General features: G+C 44.5%; 1 protein-coding gene across 5 annotated transcripts in view; it reads right to left on the minus strand.

The window, feature by feature from the left end:
* Positions 1-21,541, minus strand: part of BCR (BCR, RhoGEF and GTPase activating protein) — a 105,721-nt gene that overhangs the window by 50,579 nt on the left and 33,601 nt on the right. For 4 of the 5 annotated variants that reach the window (XM_017814088.1, XM_017814086.1, XM_017814089.1 and 1 more), the window contains one exon: positions 1,446-1,630. In XM_017814088.1, the coding sequence (XP_017669577.1) occupies positions 1,446-1,630 (185 nt within the window). Of the gene's footprint in view, positions 1-1,445; positions 1,631-17,068; positions 17,229-21,541 lie in introns of those variants that run through there. The other variant, XM_017814090.1, reaches the window with a different exon arrangement.

Genomic DNA, 21,541 nt, shown 5'->3' on the forward strand with positions numbered 1-21,541 from the left:
AACTCCCAGCCATGTGTAGTCACATAGCGTTTTTCCTTCATTCTGAGAAACATAACCTGGAAATCTCAAGCCAATATTAAAATGTTCTTGAAGCTTTTTGCATTTACTAATGATAATTTCTTCACTCAAAAGCCTCTTACATATCACAAGAATTCTCATCTTAAGAGATAAAAAAGCATCTCAAAATTAATAGACTAAAGCATAAGCAGCTAACTAGATTCCACACTTTACAGTCAAGTAAAACTAAGCAAACATCAACAATATATCTGCTTGATACTGCTTTGAGAGATCTTGACAATGCATTTTTATAAGTGAGAAAGAAGAACAAAAACACTGTCTCAAGAAGGATTCTTAATCTGGAATTCATCCTGGAAAAGGCATATGATGTGGCAGTAACCAATAAAGAGGAGTAGAAGGATGTGTGTAATGAACACTGGGCACTAATGGCTTGTGGAACTTGTCAGACTCTTGAGTTTTGAGGCAAGATAAATAAAACTGATAAAAGTGATGGTGTTGATTTGTACGCTGATACCTGTAAAATATCCATCCTTTTCTTCTTAATTAATAGGACAGAACAATCTAAAGCAACAGATAAGTTAAACTACTTAGATGACAGATTTCCAAGTGTTATTCACAATGTGGGAATTCAAGGCTGTTGGCCACACTTTCTCAGAAACACAGCAGGAAGGCAGTGACAGTTGGCTTGGTGCTATTAAGCATTTTTATGAATGACTTGAGGTAACCTGAAGTCTGCAAATGACAAAGATATTCAAGGGAACAGCAACTCGGGATTCAAGTGCTCTCAGTCTATTGCAAAAGGATAAACAGAAACAAAGGCTGAAAGTCAAAGAGACTAATTCAAGCTGAAACTAAGATATTTTTGACTGTGAAGACAGCAAAGCCAATAGTTATTTACCAAGGCATACTGCAGACTCACTACCAAGACTACTGTAAGAACAAAAATAGAATTGTTCTGTAAGTTCCAAGCTATAGCCACACTACTGAACCTGAAACAAAAATAAAGCAAGGTAGCCTGAAGGGCCACATTAAACCAGAGGTCAGGCTAGGCAGTGTCTTCTGCACCTTTTATCTACCAGTATATAGGCAGCTATTTAGTGAATAGTCAAATCCACCACAAGCAGTGGCTCTCCCACCCAAAGTCATCATTTCAGAGCTGGCAGTTTTAATTCCTCTTATTCCACTTTCACAGGGTGAAGGGAATAGCTCCTGTATTCTAGATGCTTTATCAAAACCTTCAACCTACCTGAAAACCCCTTTTATTTTCCTTGTGAAAGGCAATGACAACCCACACGCAGAGATGTATGAACACGTTTTGTTCCGCAGCCTCCTGTCCAAAATACCTGTTATTTAGAGACCCTCTCAACTGCAACTATCACCAATTCTCTCCACTAAAATTCACAGAGGAAAAAAGGAAAGGAACTCACTGATTTTGTAGATTCCAGAGACCCTGAGGACAGAGTGTCTCGGCTGCCCCGACTCTTGGAGCTGAGGTGTGGTGAGGAGGACGGCGAGTCATCGATGTAGGGCATCATGTCATGGTGTCTCCTCTGCTCCTCGGCGCGGTCGGCATCGTACGCGTAGCCGGGCGGTGTCCCCCCAAACGGGGCATCTGCAAAACACACAGAGAAACCTGTCTGCTCACACTCCAGGAGACAGCCTGCTCCACCAGGCACTGCCTCCCAGCTGCCACAGCACTCACCAGTAAACCCAGAGTCGCTGATAGTTAAATAGAGGCGTAAATAGTTAAATACAGTAGAGGCATAAATTTAACTAAACTTATGTTGTCACCAAAAGTTCATTTCACTCATTCTAAGTCCTAAAAAGTAAAGTCCTTTCTAACACTAGTTGTCTCTTAATTACATCCATGATGGCCCACCAACACAGACTATTAAAATAACTATACTTTGCACTTGACATATTTATGAGACAGATTACAGCTCTTTCCCTCACATTTTCCATCAAAAGCATTGGCATCAAAATAAATCCTTTTGCATGCTCCATAAAAGCTGTGCAGTCTGGGTTGAGGAATGCAGAGGTTGTGACAACAGACTCCACTTTTTCTATGGAACATAAGCAGATGATGCCCCTGCCAATTTAGAAAGCACAGACAATACATAGCTCAGGGGAGAAATGTAACTCTCTCCAGGACACTCAGGAACAAGAGGACCAGGAAAGAAAAGTCTCAAATGTCAAGTGAACCAACCTTACTGCCAAGCCCAAAATCCTAAGAGGGCCTCTTCTATTGGCTGCCCCTCCTCCTCAGTTTTGAGCCCAACTCCTTAAACAAATGAACAAACCACCACCCTACTCCCTCCTGCCCATCCCATCTCCCCTCGCCCCCAGAAAAACCCCCAAATAAACCAACATGTCCAAAACACAAAAAACAAAGGATGGTGGTATGAAGAGTCAAATTAGTCATTAGTCAATGAACTTCTGCAGGAAAAACGAGGAGTAAAATTGTTCTGGTATCTTCAGTAGCTGTATACAAAGAGTGCTTCTGCAAAAACCTGTAACAGGACAGACAGTGAGTAGCTCCCTCTGCCATAGGTTAAAAGGTCTTGCACCTCTCTGCACAAAGAATATATACAGGGCCAAAATTTGGTTTCTGCACAGTGGTACCAGACCATGAGCTCCATGGGCTTGGGAAGCCCCTGCACCTCTCAGTGTCCAGAAGTGTCCTGTGTGTGATAGCAACAGCCAAGTGTGGGCCACTGACCACACAATGGGAGAGTTCCCCCTCCTCTTTCAGCTACAAGTCACAGAATGCCACTCTTCTCCCAAAACTGAAAAATAACTCCAAGGAGATAAGCGAGATCCACTTTTACAGCAGCTGGTGAGCTTTATGGAAGACAAAACTACAAAGAAGAATAAAAATAATTACACTTCAACACAAGTAGAACCAATTTTTTACTTGTTTTCACAAATATTCAGGTTCTGTGAAAATAATAAGCAGCTGCTGCCAAGCATACTAATAATCCTGTTATACATCACTAAGGCAGGGTGGAGGAGTAACATTTTAAAGCCCACTTTCTTCCCTCACAGTAAACTCAGTTAAAGCATGACTCATTCCAGTAAAGGATGTGAACTTTATGTGGAACAGAATAAAACTTGATCCATGTGGCTGTTTCAGGAGGGAGAGCTGGTCTAGGGAATTTACACAAACAATATACTGAAAACCCAACAATGCACTCACTGTAGAAACGAGCCTCTGTCTCGGCTCCTACCAAATACCACCCAGCTAAATAACAGCCTGATAGGAGGCCTTCAGGCTGCTGAAGGACCATGGCAGTGTTATTTTAACAAGCTCAGTGAGTTCCATGTCCCCACCTGCTCGTGCTCAAGCTCTCAGAGTTCCTCAAAAGACTTGTTAGATTGTGCAAGACCACAGGAACGAGGGGTGGGGGGCAGAGGTACATGTTCTCTGGAGGGAACCTTAGACTAGATGTTACAGGTTTCCAGAGCTCCACAACCATTCAGAAGACACCCTCTAAGCTGATTCGGTAACCAGAGGCTTGAAAGGCTGAGATAAGGATGCTCAATCACAAACAAAAGAGATTTTTAGATACCCCAAAGCTGGATAGTTTCTGCAACATCTGCAAGCCAAACAAATCTCGTGCTGGAACTCTCAAAAATTCTTTGGCTAAAAGGATGCAGAACAGGAGACTGCATTAGCCCCCACCTTGCACAACCAAACAGGCAAGGAAATACCAAAAAGGAAAAATACCCTCCTCACACACAGGTGGATGGTCTTCTGTTTGGCCAGAAGGTTAAGGGACTGTTTTGACTCCAGAGACCAAAATAAGTAGGAATGAGGATGAGTGCCTCCTTTCATCTTGGCACTATTTATGCCATATTAAAATAATAATAATGAAAAACCCAAACAAACAAGACCCCACAGCAGAAAGAAAAGAACCCAAACCCACAAAATCTGAACACCACATCACTTCAGTGGAAGAGTATAGATACCTGTTTTCACTCAGGTGTCCCTTGTGCAACTTTCTAACCCAACAAGCCTGTGAGACATTACTGACAATTTAACACTGGCATTTATCCAAGAAGGAACATCAGTACTGGGCACTTATGTAGGCTTCATGCCAACTCGAGGAAGAGTTCTTTTTTCCTTTAGAAGTTTCTTCAAACTACTCTTATCCAAACCAGTTTCTCCTGTACACATGCAGTAACAAGACAAAGTCTCTGTGCAGAAATTAAGGCAGGAATATATTTCTTTCACTCCCAATGCTCACTTGCAAAATTTATAGTTTGCTCCACTTTTGTTAATGGGGGAGTAAATGCAGACTAAAATACATTAGCAGAAAGCCTTGCAGTGAATCACAGTATTTCCACTTTCCTCACTTTCTCCTGCTAAAAAACAGCTTCACACTTCTACCTTCCCTTACATGTTGTGTCTCCCACTGCACAGGGACACCTCTACCTGAAAGAGAAGGAAAGGGCAGGTGGAGGACGTGAGCTCAGAAGAGGAGACTTATTGGCAGATTTGCAACAAGATTCAGCCTACCTTTGAATCACTTCATCTCCCTATCCATAAAAATGAAAATAACACATCTCAACAAGGAATGAATCTATCAGTGTCACAGACTGCCATGAGATCTACGCATAAAGCTCCACACAGAATTTAAAACTTTATTTCTGTATCCTCCAGGGATCCTTCACACATTAAAAAGCTTAGAAGTAGTTATAATCCCTCTTCTTTTTATTATTGCTGCACACAGCACTGAAATCCACCTATGGAGATCTTAATTATCTCAAAGGCAGAAAGACCTTCTCGCTTTTATTCTGCCATTTTTTCCAACAGAAGCAAAATATTGCCACAGCCAGATACACTACACAAGCCTTAGCACCAGGAACAGAGGTAGCCTTGTATCTCTGTGATTAAAGAGCCCACTGTTGCTAGGGAAACTAGGTTATGGAGAGCTCCTCAGCCCAGCACAATGCTCAGGCTGCTCAGGCTCCACCTGGGAGAGAAAAGCACAGAGATCAGAGCTGGGGCTCACCTGCTCTGACACCTCCAGCTGCTCTAGGTGCTGCTATGGAGATGGCAAGTGGAGACAGCAGATGGGCTCAAGCAAGAGCATTTGGTTTCTTAGCCAGTGTCTCAGAGAAGGTGAGCATTAAGAGGGTTCTTATCCTCCAGCCAGTCTCAGAGTAACCATCAGTAACTGAGCCACCAAGGCCAGAGAGAGATGAGACCGAGCAACAACGGACAACTGCTGGCAAGGGACAACTAAGGAAAAAAGCAGGCAAACAAGGATGGTGGGCTCAAACATGCTGTACTGAGAGAGCACCAGAGAGACATGCCAAGGACACTGCTCCACGTGTGTCATGCTTCTCATCTCACCAGTGGCCCCCTTTTCTCCCCCTCTTTGGGTAACCTGTAAGAGATCCCATCCCACTGAGAAGAGCAGCAGCTGTGACTCTCAGAAATGAGCCTTCTTTGCACACAAGAGGAACTATTTTTACTACTGGCCCTTGGACATTCTCTTACAGAACTGCTTTCCTGCACCAGCACATCTTCGGGTGCACTGAACTACCTGGGGGTACGAAGGCTCATCATCCATGCACACATTCTGCTAAAATCCTCAAGCATTTATTTCCACCCTTAGTTCTTACAGCAGTGGCCTCCCTGGCCTTGTTTTGCTCCAGCTTTTGTAAATCTCTTCCACCATCTCCCTCCTCAGTTACTGCTTCCATCCTCTCACCTCCTTTTTCATCTCTGTCCGCTTTTCAATTTCTTTTGGTTTTCTCAAATATAATATTCCTTTTCTTTATGCTGTTGTGCCTCCCCTCTTCTAAACTGCTTTTCTCCCTCACTTCCTCAAATTTCACCTGGCTGAGGGATAAGGAAGAATCTAACAAATTTACAGCTACTCAAATTCCCTGGCACTCAGAGAGAGCACAGCAACACTGTTCCCTTGTCCTGTTGCCTACACCCTTCCTGCTGGGTGCCACATTCATTCTTTGGAAATATGAAATCACAGATCTAACTTGAAAGCAGGAAGGGTAAAAGAAATTAACTTCTAAATAAAAAGAAAGATTATCTGCATCTAATCCAAGGCCACACAATGGTTCAAATGCACGTGTCATACTTTCACAGCAGCACAACATCCATAGCTGCTTGAGAGGCTTAACAGCAGCCTGCAGAGAAGATTCCAAGCTAGCTGTGCTCCAGCTAATCCTGCTAAAAGAGCAGTGAAGCCACAGCAGCTCAGACCTGCCTGCCTAAGTAAATACCTAGAATCCTGGAGGGGGAAGGGAGGTGCACGTCCTGCCAAAGCCCCACATCACTGTGGCTTCATTGTGAATGGTACCAAGGCTAGCACGAGTTTGGAATGTCTACACTCACTCCAAAAACATCCCCACAGCTGCAGAGCAGAACAGAGCTAAGGCACTTTGCATCCTCTGTGTTTCTATGCCAGGGAATGTGTGAGGCCATAGATTGACAATGCATTGTCTTGGCAACAGTAGGGGTTTAAGGTTTCCCCACCAAGCCATAAACCACTGCATGGCCCCTTCCCCTCTTATCCCCTTAGTTCTGTAACCCCACGGATGCCTGTGGGCCAGATAAAGAACTCAGCCAGCTCAAAGAAAAATATCTTTGACGCTTCCCTTCTAAGCTGGATCAGCTCTCTGATCTAGTTCATGGCTCAGAAATCCAAACTGGAAGGATACATGCATGGTGGATCAGGGGTGGGTACGCTTAAAAGCTTCTACTGCAATTGAAGACATCATATTAACAAAACACTGCTTCATTTTCCTTTAGACTGAAGCTTAGTCAGTTCCTGGGATTTACATGTGGCTGGTTTAGGGATAAGTTACTGGAATGCAACACCATTCCTATTTTTATTTTTTTTGTAACCTTTAAGTTACTAATGTGCCTTACCAACCTCAGCTCCAGCTTGTATATACCACTGTTTGCCTGGTGATAAACAATACAGAATCATGTAATTTTATTTCTTAGTGCTGGCCAAGCTACTTGGAGAAGGATCAGGGATTCAGGCCCAGCGTATGTTAGAAGTACCTCAGTGTGGATGGGCTGAGAATGCAGTTGCCTAGGGAATACAGCACCACTCTCTAAAAGATATAACAGCTGAACTATGGAAAGCTAAGCATCCTGCTTATTTCCTTGACATATTCTGAATTGTCATCTCCAAAATCAGGAAATAGTATACTCAATATACACACTTCTGCACAAAACTGAGATCCACAAACAACGACTATGCGTGTCTACCTATACCAGGAGCCTGTCCCACAGGTCACAAAGATCAAGTATCAAAAGGGAAAAACAATAGGTACCCCATCATTTCCCAGAGGAAATGTCCACAGAGGATGATCCCTCACACTGCTGAACAAGCTGATTGGGAGCATGGGCTGCAAAAGTAGAATTGCAGGGAAAAACATAACACAGCCCACCCACAGGAACACCCATGAACACACAAACCCAGGGCAGAGGGAAACAGTTCCCCACAGTCAGCCAGGCTGCAGTGGCCCTTCTGCAGGGAGACATGGAATGGGCTCCGAAAGCAATGCTGCACATGCTGACACCTGCAAAGAAACATTGTCCAGGGAACAGAACAAAAGGGCAACAGCACCCCAGGGAGGAAGGTTTCTAAATACAAAGCTGGACACTGGAATGACAACTACAGCTTATACAGCATCCCAAAACAGGAGTTCTGTAAATCCAAAATTTTAGCAGATCACCATATAAATTTCAGGTTGCCATCCTCTGCTCTCCCATTCCAACAGCTCATCTCTCTGAAGCACATGAAGTAACTGCAGAAACAGGCACCTGTCACATGTAAATTTTACACAATGCTTTGTTGTCTTTTGGGAAGGGCAAGGTCTGTGCAGGTGAGTGCTGTGTGTGTGTGCACAGATTGAGAACTGCACCTTCCTCTGGAGATGGAAGAAGGAGAAAGCAACGTACCTTGCATATGGAAGCAGCAAAACAGCTGGTGGTTGTCTCCACCCTCCCTCCCCCGGGGGATCTCAGGCCATAAATGTTAACCAGACTCCAAGAAACTTCTGTCTCTGTCACAGATGAGCTTTATCCTCATAGCAGACAGCGCCCTTAAGTCTTTAGGAGATGAATTAACTGCAGTCCACTTTTAATCTTTTAGGTGTGTCAAACCCAGATCATTAAACATCTAAAAAAGAAGATCAGAGTTCTTTAATCTGCCCATATATTCCATGAAGAGTTCACGCAGAGACTAGAGGACAGGTCTGATCTGTTTGGAGCAGTCTGTTACTGAGACATGTCCCTTTTTGCTCTGATTGGCATATTTGTGGGGAGATTTAACACTCACACAGATCCAGTGCTCACACAGAGCAAGGGTCCACCATCCAGCTGGGATGTGAAAGCTGGGATTACTGAGCCCATTCTCCACCTCAGGGAAACCTAAGGAGCCCTCCCATGGGACAGAAGGAGCTGCTCACTAAGGCTACTGAGGGAGTCCTTAAGAGGGAAAAAGTCAGGAAACTAACCTGGATTATCCAGGAGAGTCCAGATAGGACTGCACTGTAGCACGCAAATTCCAAAGATCTCCTTCTGCCAGCCAGCACAACCTCCCCTCTGCTCATCCTTGCTCCAGACAGCTCTGGTTAGCAGCCCCGGAGTGCTGCATGCTGAGAGTGCAGCCCAGGCTGCCCCCACACCTCACACCCAGCCAGGCTCTGACTGAGTGCCTGGCACAGCGGGCAGCAAGGGAAGAGCAGCCGAGGTGTAAATTCCCATCTCTCCAGGACTTCTGACACTCGGATCAGCTTCAATCCAACTGAAATGCTGGGAGGGAAGCGCAACCATCGCTCACCACAAACCAGACAGGGGAGTCCAGCTGATATTGGCAGCTGGGATTAGGAGGAGAACGGGTTACACGCTTAGAAGATGTGGCCTTTCACATACAGGGTGTCTCCACAGCAATTCATAAATTTTAGGAAGTACTATGAGCATGTGGGGTGTAACTAATATTAGGATAGAAAGTTACACCCAGAGTCACTGCAGAAGGCAAGACTTGAACATTTCTCTGTGACAGTTGACAACACCAATGTCCTACTGGCTGCTGCATGTGCTCCAGGGCACCCACAAGGTTTAATCACCATCACTGAAAGCCTTAAACATCAGTGAGCAAACACACACATACAGCAATAAGGTATCTTCCCATACACATACAGGAATGAGGTATGTTCCCAGCACGACTGGCTGCAAATACGTTGCCAACAGGTGAAGACAGAAATTTTGGTGAGGCCTGAATTACACAGGTACCACACTGGACTCACAGGGCAGGCCAGGGCCCAAAGCCAGGAAACTTGTTGTCCTTTTTCTTTTTTTACTGCTCCTCCTCACTGTTTACCACTGGGCACAATGCAACACCCCATAACAGGGATGAATACCTCAAACTCCTGCCTTGGGGAGAGCAGAAAGTGAATCTCTTTCCATCCAGGGTCTATGTCTTTAGATTCCTCTGCTGTTCTGTGTTTTCCCAGGCAGGCTGGAAAGGTTTCCATGTTCAGTTCATGCTGGCAGTCAGGCCACTGGATGTCCTTGGCAAAGGAAACCCCAAAGCAAACTGGAACATCTCTGCAGTTTTATTTTCCACTCCTTACTCAGGATTGTGCACCAAGTTTAGCTATTCTCATTTACTGCAAGTCTAACAGGCAGAAGGTAAATTTTAGGCGTGGTTGTTGACAGTTGAAGACTTTTTTTCAGCATGAAAATACATGGACAGGAAGGTACATTCAGAGGTACATGTGGCTTGGCCCCAAAGGCACCAGGAGCGTTAGCATTGACTAGACCAGAGGTGCAAGCTGACTGAAATGGAGAAAAGGTTTCCGTGAAAAATAAGGTAAAAAACACCCAAAACAAAACCAAACAAGTAAACAGCAATGAACACACACAGCCGAACGGTGAAGAACCAAGAAGTCAATTTGCCAACAAAAGCAGGGGCTGCATTATGAGAGCTCAAGTTATAGGATTCAAGCTGTCTCCCCTCTGTAAGTTCCTGTCCATGTCTCCCCCACTGTCCTCTAAATCAGGTTTGCAGGGAGCACAGCAAACCACAGTAGGAGCTGGCTAAGCTAAAAATAACTGGAAAGAGTTATTTTATAAGTAAGAGCAGTTCCCTGTTCCATTTCACTGATCCTCTCCACACAATGCAGCAGCACAACAGCACAGAGGTGGGATGGAGCAAACCTGACTGCTCAGGTCAGCACTCCTGCTGTGCTCAAACTACAGCCTTCACTTCATTTCTGGGAAAAAAAACAACCTGGTAACAAAACCCAAAAGGAAACTGCATGTACTGACTCCACTGGGAGGGCTGCTTCTCCCATACCCAGTGGGGCTCTACCATCTGCCCCATGAACGAAGAAAATTCCAACCATCAGCAGCATATATTTACTATTTTGTTCTTCACAGTTGTCTCAGAGTTTTGCAGCCACTTCAAACAACGTTTGGCAACAGGAATCCGCAGAGAAGTAAATTATAAAATTAACAGAAACAAAATGGAGCAATTGCCACACTGTGATCTGTTAAAAACCCCCACAATGTATATACACCTTTTTTCCTGTACTTAACCAGAGCAGTCAAACAGTCCTGGCATGCAGAGGGGAAAGTGTCTGTTAAAACAAAAGTTTAACTGAACTGACAGTTCTGTGAGAAGGGAAGGGAGGGCCAGCCCTAGGCAGTGGGGGGTATTAAAGTCTATTAAAAACACCCAGTAAACACATTTGATAGGAATACCGTTCTGTATCTAGATCTTCAGCCTCTTTCAGGATGAGTTGCTCTGGCTTTTTTTTTTCAATATTGTTTTGTTTTCTCACCAGTGCAGCTAGGACACTAAGAAGCCAATAAAGTTCGTTGCCCTTTTCCTGTTTACACTGTAAATCTTGCCATTGACATCTTACTTGTAACACTCTGAAAAATAAGCTATTGATTTACTATCTGGGCCTAGAACAAGCAACCCAAGCTAAATGCCTTGGTAGGCAGATGGCTCTGCCTACACCACTGACAACCTTTTCTGAACACAGCTGCTGCCCAAGCTCAGTGTCTTCCTGTCATCTGGCTGGAGAAGAAAAAACAAGAGTTTTGTGTCATTCACAGTCATGGCAAGGTAGTTATAGAAACTTTTTAAAATCAAAAATGCTGAAGGTAGAACACAGCTCCCTACCAGCAGTAATAAACACCATCTACTCCCCATCTCTTCCCTTGAAGCTACTAGTTAAGATGAAGGTGTCACATGGTTGCTTAGGGTTAGTAAGTTCTCACCTGACACACCATACCACTCTTCTTCACAAACTGTGGGCTTCTCTGCAGAATATGCTTTTAGAAGTGGAAGTCCTCCTCTAATTATATGGTTGTGAAGACTAAATTTAGAAAAACATGATTCCACAACAAGCAGCACAGTGGTGCCAGAGTTCTCTGAGGAGCTGAAAAGCAGATGAGAGGGAAGACCTCTCTGTCTGAGCTCATGGTGCACTTCATCAGACACCAACAATGCTGGTTTACACTCCAGCATCACTGACTGATTCACTGCTGTTCAGATTTTATTAAAACATGGGATAAGAGGGAGCTTATTTTGGTAACACAGATGTGTTAACACCACCACTTCGTTAAGCCCTGACATCCCACAGCATCAATGAGCCTACAAGTGATTTTGAAGCCTTGCCAAGGGGAAGCACTAAAATGCCAATGAATTTCAACCAAAGGAAAATAGGACCACACCAGTCCCAAGTAAAACAACCTGTGTGGATGTTGGTGTCCCCCAGCAGCTTTGTTCTGTACCCAGACTTGTACACACAGAGCAGAGCCTGCTCAGACAGCAGCTCCAAAAGCAAACTATTAAGTGTTCTCAAGCCCAGCAAGTTCCAAAGCAGTTTCACACAGTAACTTTGCACCGAGGGGAAGAACTGAGCTCTTGTGGCTCCCTAATATTTCGAGGGTAACTGTGGATATACAGGGACACACAGACCAAGGCAGGATCAGAGCTGTGACTCAAACACACACACTCACTCTTCAAGGGCACTCAGAAGCTGCAATTCAGGTCAGCTGGTGCAGGAGAAGAGGGCAAAGCAGAAGGACTTACCTGTGAGAAAAGCTCTCTCCGCTGCAGGCCCCAGAGAAGTCTTTGCACTATTGCTGTACTGCAGAGGGTGTAACTAAGGATTGCCAACAGTCAGGGCTCATTCCCAGGCAAGACACAAAATAAACAGATTTTCAGGGGAGTGTGTCCCCAAAGGTCACCTCCCCACACAAGACCTTCTCTTTCTCTCGTGGTGAAGGAAGCTTGTCAGGGAAACTCTCAGGACACAAAGAGGTAAAACCCACAAGTATCTGTACATAAACACACATATACATATGTATCTATGCACTCCCACAGCAGATTGATTCAGCTATCTGGGAAGAGGATTTGGTCTGCCAAAATACAGGCTGAATCCAAGGAACCCAGAGCAGACTCCTCCTGAGCAGTCTGCACAGCAGAATAAGATTTTCAAAGATTAAGCAGAACAGCGCAGACACATCCAGAGCACACACAGCCAATGCTGACACTTGCTGCTGTTAACACTTTCATTTCCAAATTCCAGTGCTTAATAAAAACAGGTAAAGAGTCTGAGCAGCTAATCCAGAGCATAACACAAGCCAGAAGCAGAGAATTCCCACTGGAGCTAGTTTAAAGCAAGAAAACTTTAAAAACAACGTAGCAGCAAAAGAAACACCTTTTCCATGTGATTTTTTAATTACTTTCTCCTTTTATTTCCAGTGGCATGCCCCTCCCAAAAGAGCCAGACAACTATTCCCCAAGATGAAGCACTGAAATTCCAGAAGGAGTGATAATCACAGTGGTCTGACACTGGCACTTAAGGCCTGCTTCTGATTTCAAGCCTGAAAAAAAAAAATCAATTATTTACCAGAATTACGACCTACTTAGCAGATAATAGCCTGGGATCTCCTCCCTCCCCCCTTTACAAGCAACATTTTGCTGGAGAACAAAGCATTAAAAAGGAAAGTATGTGGGAGTAGCTGGAACAGGGGCTGTTTTGCAGGAGCCCTCAAGCCCCAGCAGCACCCACATCACTGCCCCAGGCAGCTCCCCGGGGGCAGGGGGTGATGGGAACCAGCTGCCTTTGTGCTGGTGGCCACTGAGCCCACTGGGACCAGGCAAAGCAATGAACAGCCCTGGAGAGCTGTGACTGGCACCTGAAGAGTGGCTGTGGAAACCCTGCCCACACGATGCTCTGCATGAACTGACACTGAACTCTCCACTTTGACAGAAACAAAGAATCTACAAATCCAAGAAACACAAAGAGAAGCTCTAAGGACGGCCACCTACAGCCAAGAGAGAACCCTCAAATTTTTGACACAAAATCCAAAATCTTCAAAACACTGAGTTTCCAAAAGCCCTTTAAGTCAGGCAAGAGATAAGAGAACTTTGTGCCCAAATGCATTACAAGTACACATACAGTCTTGGCACCTTAACCAGACACCTTAGAAAGAATGTAAACCTAAATGATTCTTTGGCCTCACTCAATTAAAGTCAACAGAGGTGGGGAAATACAAATTCACAGCAATTGGTGTTGCACTGGAAGCTGCTTTCACCCCACTTAGCCCCCAAGAACTGATTTAGAAATTATGTCAACCTAAACTCCTTAATATAGCCCAGAAGCACATCCGGAAGCAAACAAAAATCTTAGATGGGATAAACTGCTTACTGGAAGGGGATCAATCACTTGCCCACAGAAGAAATCCTCACAGTTATGCTCCCCCTACCAGAGGGAGAGGATCCAGGCCATGGTTTCTGACCTGACCAGACCATTTTGGAAGGGCAGAAGATTAGCCAGGCACAGACACTCACTCTGAACTGAGTAAACTGTTCCTACAGCTGATCTTTGTGCCAGTAAGGGAGCACACACCCAGAAGGATGGCTGCACTCCTCCAGGCAGCACAGCTGCCTCCCATCTTCATTCCTTTTATAGGACATGTATTTATTTGTTTTAGTCTCTTGCCTTTCATATCGGGTTTGTAGGCAGTTAAATATTTTGAGTGAAAACTCCACAGACAAACCGAACCCCCCTTACATGGAATACACGTACAGTGAGAAGCAAGCAAAACACAACAGGGGAAAAATAAAGGAACACTTGTACATCAGCACTATATTTAGATACTGCTTTACCAGGACTTTTACAGAAACTTGGAAGACGTGTTGTGTTGATGCTTGGTCCAGCCCTAAAAAGCTTCAAGCGATTTGCCACAGCCCTGAAATAGAATTTCTGACGTTTTCAACTCCAAGCTGCACAGAGCAGATACTGTTCAACTGCACAGTAACTGTTTTCTACAAAACCTCTGCATGCCACTACATTTCCTGGGTTAATGCTTCCCTTTAATTTTCAGCAGCAATTTTAAACAACAACTACACTGTCTGACAGACTCACACACTTTGATAGGTTTGAGATGACTGAAGAATTAGTGGGATAAGACAAGATTCCTGTCAATATTACTACAGCAGAAAGACAGAAACACTACTTCTAAGTTGCTAAATGGGACTAGCCAGATGATTATTTCAAGCAGGATATTCACTCACATGAAGTGGAAAGTTGGATCCCGCCCCAAGAACAAGATTTGACCAGAATGGAAGACAGACCCAAAAAAACCCCACTAACCTGGGATTTGTTTTACTTCCTCAGAGTGGTGCATTAAGATTTTATACAGTTCATAAAATGCACCCACCCAGCACAGTGGGCACATATTTTATTACAAAAGCTGTATGTGGCAATGGAAACCCTCTTCAGAACATCACTACCACAAACAACAACCACTGCCTTCAAGAGGCTTCTTTTTTTGCCCAAATATTCATTTCTCCTTCTTAAACCAAAGTAATTAAAAAGAAAAAAGAAGGGATGTTACTTGGGAAGGTAAAATAAAGGGGGAGTATTGATACAGGACATGGGGAAGTTCTGGGACCACACTAGTACCTCACAAGCCCAAGCAATTCACGAAAATAAGTCTTAGACTCAAGCTATTTGAGCAAATTTTAGCCTAGATCCTTGGCCAAGAAGCTTTCAATCAAATAAGTGTAGACTATAAAACCAGCAGGTGTTAAAGATGCCACCGAGAATGACATCAAGTTGTAATGGAAGAAACACAGTTCACACAAAGAGATGACAAATATCCTCAGGCACTTTCTTCCTCTTAATAATCACAACCGTTTAAGTTGTTACTCTCACATCAGCAGCCCAGGGCTTGGGGACCACAAGTGGCTTCACTCAGCAGGAGCTGCAGGAAGTGAAACACCCTCTCCGTCTCTTCTCTCCCAAAATAGAAATGGGCTGGACCTCAGTACCAAGTGAACACTTCATGAAGAGAAAGCTGCCTTGCAACAGCAGCCTGGTAGAGATGAAAAATGATGGGATGGCCTCATTTTTGTTTCTGGGTTTGTTTTTTAACAGATGGGAATGAGGAGAAGAGAAACAAAACAAGCACATAACTCATTCCTTTCGCATATTACTCCCAAATGCAACAGCCAAGAAAAAAACATGAAGCTTCATAAGCACCTGCACTGATGATCCTTGTGCATTAATGAATCTAAACACAGTTTTCATGAAGCTAAAGGCCAAATTCAGTGAGCAAGGTGAGGACTTTCTAGGTAAAGGCAGTGCACCCACAAGGGTGCCCATCAACTACCTCTCAAAGATTAAAGTACTCACTCCTCAGTTTTATGTCAAGCAGACATGTCTTGCCTTCAATTAGTGTGTCCCCCTTCAACAGGAGCAGGAGGACCCACAGTCTGTTCAACTCCATTACAAGACAGGTTCTCCAACACCTGTGACCAGCACCTGATGTTGACAAATGGGAGGGGAATAAGAAGAGGAAAAACAAAAAGCACAGCTGACCCTTATCAAGGGGTGCCACTACAATGACCTGGACATCACATAAACTGGATGTTAACCAAAGGACTTGGTTGCTTAGTCACTACTTCTATTCTCTACTAGTCACTACAGGACCTTCAACTGCCAGGTCCCTCTTCCAAAGCCTGGAGATTTAGTCTTAAACTGAACCTGACGTTACCCTGAAGTCGTGCACACACTGTTCTGCCTCCAAGAGGTACAAAGGGTCACAGGGACAAAGGCAGTGAGTCTCAGGACCTGAAGTGCTCACACAAGGGACTATTTTAATAGAGAACCACAAAGTATTCCTGCTGCTGTTGTGTCTTGGCTATGAGGATTTGAGCCTAACACGTGATTCTCCTTCCCTGGCTGCCCCCCTCTGCTCCCAGGGAAGGATGAGCACTGCCTGGTAGGTCCCCAGCAAAGAGCAGCCACTATTCCTATTCTGTGACTGCTTCTTGGAAACCAAGTTTCCCCGTGGGACTTGGCAAAAAGCCAAGGGTGAAATGTAAAATTTAGTAACAGCAGGATCTGCCACACTGCACTCTCAGAGCACAGACTTTTCTAAAGGGATTACTGGCTACCAGCCACTCTCAGAGGGGGCTCTTTACATGAGGCTGGCCCTTGTCGGGGGATGCCACAGACACGAGGTCACAGAGACACAACAACCCAGCGTGCACTCACTGGGGATGAACCCCTGTGAGAACCAGGAAAATGCAGTTACTGCAACAGAGGGTCTTGTCAAACCACAGCAGTAACTGCACAGCCACTGACAGTGCCCCAGCCAGCACTGCAGGACAGGGCAGCCCCTGCACGGGGGCTCAGGTCCCGCTCCTCTGCTCCGGGCCAGGCAAATGCCACAGGGGGAACCAGCGCTTCCCAGAGACCACCGTGCCTTGGCATCCCTGGAACTGCTCTCACAAGGACATTAGTGACCAATGCTCTTTCTCACCAGGTGTGTGAACAACCAGCAGACAGTACTGGCACGTGGGAGCACAGGCAATCACGAGGAATGTGGAGAGATGGGCACTGCCATTAAGGAGGATTATGCTCAAAAGACAGGGTTTGAAATCCACCTCTCACCAAAAACTTGGAAAGACCATATTGCAAAATGCGCTTCCCTCTGGATATACAATTTCTTATTCAAACCCAGACTCACCTTTCAAGAATGTGAACAGTCCAGAATTAAAATGTCCTTCTCTCCCAGTAACAGTATTTTCCCTCCAATTTGCCCTCTAGATAGCACAGGTTTGCCTCTCTCATTGCTTCTGACCAGAATGTAAAGCTTCTTCGTGCCTTCCAGGAACCTGAGACTTCTCTTGCTCAGTCCACAAGGTCTGCCAAAAAATCAGGGCTGGAAAAAGTTTTGTGTGTGAATATTCCTGTTTCACTATCCTTGTTTTACAAAAATGCTGGGAAGAATGCTACACCCCAGAGCTGCACATATGCCAGAAAACCTGCAGCTTGGTAAGAAACTTGGAAGAGGACACTTCCAGTAAAGATTCCCACCTCCTTCAAACTCTGTTACTAATCCACTTTTCCTACTGAATGCTGTCCATACATTACAGATACCCCAAGAATGCAGCGTGGGTTGTGCACAGCCCTCCACATCTGGAGGCCTTCAAGCAATGGGAGGCCAAGGCCACGAAGCTTCAGGCACCCTCCAATGAGCTCAGCCAGCCCTGTGGTTTAGTACCCAGCCTCAAAACACTACATTCTCCTTCTGAACCTACCCAAACCAGCTCAATTAACAGGTCTGAAAGTTGTGTATAAAATATATATTATTTAAGGGAAGCAAGGAGGGGGAGAAGCCATGAATAGAAGCCTTTATGTCAGGAGTTACTCCCTACCTAGTTGTTGGGTATTTTAAATCTCTCCCTCTCCACTGTCCATGATTATTGAGTTCAATAAAAGGGAAGGAGGGAACCACCTTGGACAAGCCTCTTCTGCTTAGTTTCTGTAAATGGTAACAACAGGTCTAGTCAACCCTATTTCCCTGTTTCCAGAGCTAGTCTTTCCCTCTGTTCTCATGCCAGACACAAGAAGTGTTATACACAATGGCAACCAATGCCCAAACCTCTTCCATTCTTTAACTAGCAGAGCCCATGGGAGTGGTCCTACAGAGCAAGGCTCTCCATCAGTGATGAAAAGAGCTCCCACATGCAAAAAAAACTAAGGTATTTCTTGGGATGTCATTCCTTGCAAGAAATGGAGCACAGACATCCTGCAGTACTGTCCAGAAGAAATGGAAGAGAAGACTGAAGAAGAGGCTTTAAATAGAACTTTAAAAGCAGTTGCTTCAAACGGAAACCCATCAAACAACTTTTTCCTGCACAAGCAAATAAATCCCAATAATTTCTGAATGTTCTTTCAGTATTCCATCCAAAGGGTCAGGAATTCCTAGCTACAGAGATTTTTGCTGCATTTAAAAGAATTGAAACCTTTTTCTGCCTTCCATGGGGAACATATTTAATGTCAGCTGTGGAACAGATTATACGTGCATGGGAGTTAATGCCTCTCCTGGCAATAGTTAACAAATGATCCCAGTAACATCAGAATTATACCAAAATTCCACCACAAAGGATAAAACTAACTTACAGGGTAACAGCTTTGCACTGAGTGAGCTAGAGCTGCAAAGCAGAAGGGCTAAAGACTGATTTAGGTTTGCTTCTGTCTGCAACAGTAGAAACAAAAATTTCAGCTGAGAAAAAGAAAGACTAGAAGAGCTGGTGACAAACAGGGAATTTGATCCAAAGAGACCGGATGGCAAAGAGAAGGTGGCTTCTCTAACAGTGACAGCTGGAAAAAGGAAGTCCTGGCATGCAGGAAGTTCAAGGCAGAAAACACTTTCCACACCTCCAGGACTGCTGGAAATTAGGAGTTTTCCAGTAACTTAAATTCAATTGCTTACATCATCACAGCTCTCTGAATGCAATCAGACTGCTCTGGGAACTGGCAAAACCCACCACTACCTCCAGTATCACCTGGGCAGCTCATTATTCATGAGAAGTGGCACCATGAACTTGTGGATCCTGCAGATGTACAAAGTCTGACTAAAAAAAGAAACAACTCAGTGATTCACAGCAACCACTGCAAAAAGGGTCTAGGAAACTCTTCTGCAAGGTTGCACAGCGTGGCACCATGGTTACTAAGACAATACACAGCACAAAATCCTGCTGTATACCTAATCCTTTTGTGTTTAACCATCTGGGACAGCAATTCCTTTCATGCAATAGGGAAAAGCCCCAGTGTTTGTCCAACATCCAAGTTTTTCCATTGTTTCTTATCTTTCCAAATTTACAGATGTACTAAATGTACTATTTATTCATTACTATCAGGACATGTGACAAAAAGGCAGCAGCTAAGAAGATCAAGGTATTTTGTCCTGCAAGTGAACAGTTTGACTCTAGGAAGAGCCAGATTAGCACCCAGCAATGCCTGCACTTTTTCAGTTTTTAAACTGAGATAATACCTACCTATACTTGGAACTTTAAAGTAATGGTTAGAAAAAAATATATTTGCAGATCTTTGGGTGAAAGTCAGTTATTACAGGTGACATTAACTCTTCTTAGGCAAGCCACTTGCACCTTTCATGGCAGGGAGGGTTTGGTAGGTGAATTTGGATAATCTATATAGCTAAGGGCTGAATTATTCAGTTGCAAATCAAAGAAATTCCAAAGCATCACTCAGGAACAGCTTTCTGAGACAAGGAAAATTAGACACCTTTAAGTTACTGTAGAAACAAGCAAAGCACACAGCCACACACAACTGCAGAAGTTCAGAATTACAGCAATCCAAGACCCACAAAACCTTGCATATATCCCCCTCTTCACCAAGCTGCAGTGCACTATTTTGCAGTCAAGCTCTTCTGGACACCACACTTTACTCCTCTTTTACCTCTTCTGCCCAGTCCTTTAGTCAAAGCAAGGGAGAAAAAACTGCATCAGTCACTAAGTCAGAGCATTTATGGCTTTAGCCCCTACACACTCCCTTCAGCTGTGGATGGATGGATGCCAGTCCCAGCAGCTGGTCTTTGGACAAGCTTATGCAGGAATTGCCTTGACATCTTCTTGAACACTTATGCATTATTATTTTGAGAGCTTACAGGTAGGAAGGTCACTGTAGAAGGGCATCTCTCTAACACATCCTCCACTTCTCAAAATCATGGAATATGACAGCACATCTGCTGTCAGGGTGCTGCAGCAGGAGGAAGGTTAAAGGCTGAGCCGGCTCCTGTACACGTCCCACCAGCATCCCTCTGCTCTCACCTGGAGCCTCAGCTCTACATTGAGCCAAAACCCACTCTGCTTCTACAGAATGAAACGTCAATAAACAAATAAAAATCAATCCGGGGGACGCTGCTGTGACCTCCAGCACACACAGCCAGCCTGCTGGTGCAGCCTGGGCAGTCTGCACTGCTCTGGGAGCTGTTGGCAGTGTGGAGGGAGCTGGGCACTGCCACACCTCAGCACACCACAAACACAGCTTCAGCCACTTGACACCAATCCCCATTACTTGGTGTCTTTTTTTTGTTTTCTCCAATCAATCATCCCCTTTAAGTCAAATTCTGGGTTTTCCTGTTGTTAGGAACGGGGATTCATTGCTTCAGCCTGGCTTCCTCTAGGACACATGGGGACGAGAGATAAGCCCTCCCTTTCAGTCAGTGCTGACCACAGATAAGCAGAGGGGCTTTATTATTTTCCACCTGGCTCCACCAGCAGAACACAAGCAAGGATAATCTGAAAACCTGACAGGTTGAGGAGTGGAAGAAGCAAATGTTTCTTCAGCAAGTCTCAGCTTGCTAACAAGGTTTAAGCAACAGGGCACATTATTTTCGGCTCAGGAAGTAACCAAATCTTATCATTCCGCAGGAAAGAAAATTAGTTCTCCTCCCTAGGAAAACTGAGGGTGAATAGCTGATGTGCATAACCATTCTTTGGAGAGCAACACAGGCTGGCAAAGCTTTTCAAGCCAGCCTTTAGCCACATTAACTTTAACATAAACGAATGTGAAGACCACAGTCTAAGAGATGAGGAAGCTTTGCCATCTCATCCTTTGCAGGGAGGCACAGGTAGCAACACTTTGGAGTGTCAAAGAAATGACTGAGCAAAAAAGAAGAGGAGAAGGACTTAAAAATACACTGTAATTCTAATGCTTCAACAAATACCAGGAAATTCCAAAGTCCTGCCTCTCATTTTGTCCCAAAATACAATGGTATGATTTAAGAAGGGTGTGTGAAAACTTACTTGGTGCCCCTTAACTGCACATGCTGTTGCCCACAGGCAGAGAAACTGTGCTCCAAACAGGCACTGCAAAGTCTGATTTCTTACCACCTCAAGCTATGATGGAACAGATGCACTTTTAATATTGCTTTTGCTTTATATCTTGACCCATGTCACCTTTATATCCTGTACCCACATCACCCTGCACATCTTGCTAGAGAAAAACTTGTCCCCTGGAATAAAAGAAGACAGCATTTGGAGAAATAGGGAAGCAGATTAAATGAATTCCTAAACCCATTTCAACAACTGTGCTTCTCTTTTATGTTCATGTGCTGCATTCTCCAATGTTTTCTAGTTGTTGCCACATTCCTAAAGACAGCTATCAGCACGGCAATTGCCACTACAAATCT

Source organism: Lepidothrix coronata, unplaced genomic scaffold (assembly GCF_001604755.1).
Source record: "Lepidothrix coronata isolate B3197 unplaced genomic scaffold, Lepidothrix_coronata-1.0 Scaffold44, whole genome shotgun sequence".
In the NCBI taxonomy this organism is placed as follows: Eukaryota; Metazoa; Chordata; class Aves; order Passeriformes; family Pipridae; genus Lepidothrix; species Lepidothrix coronata.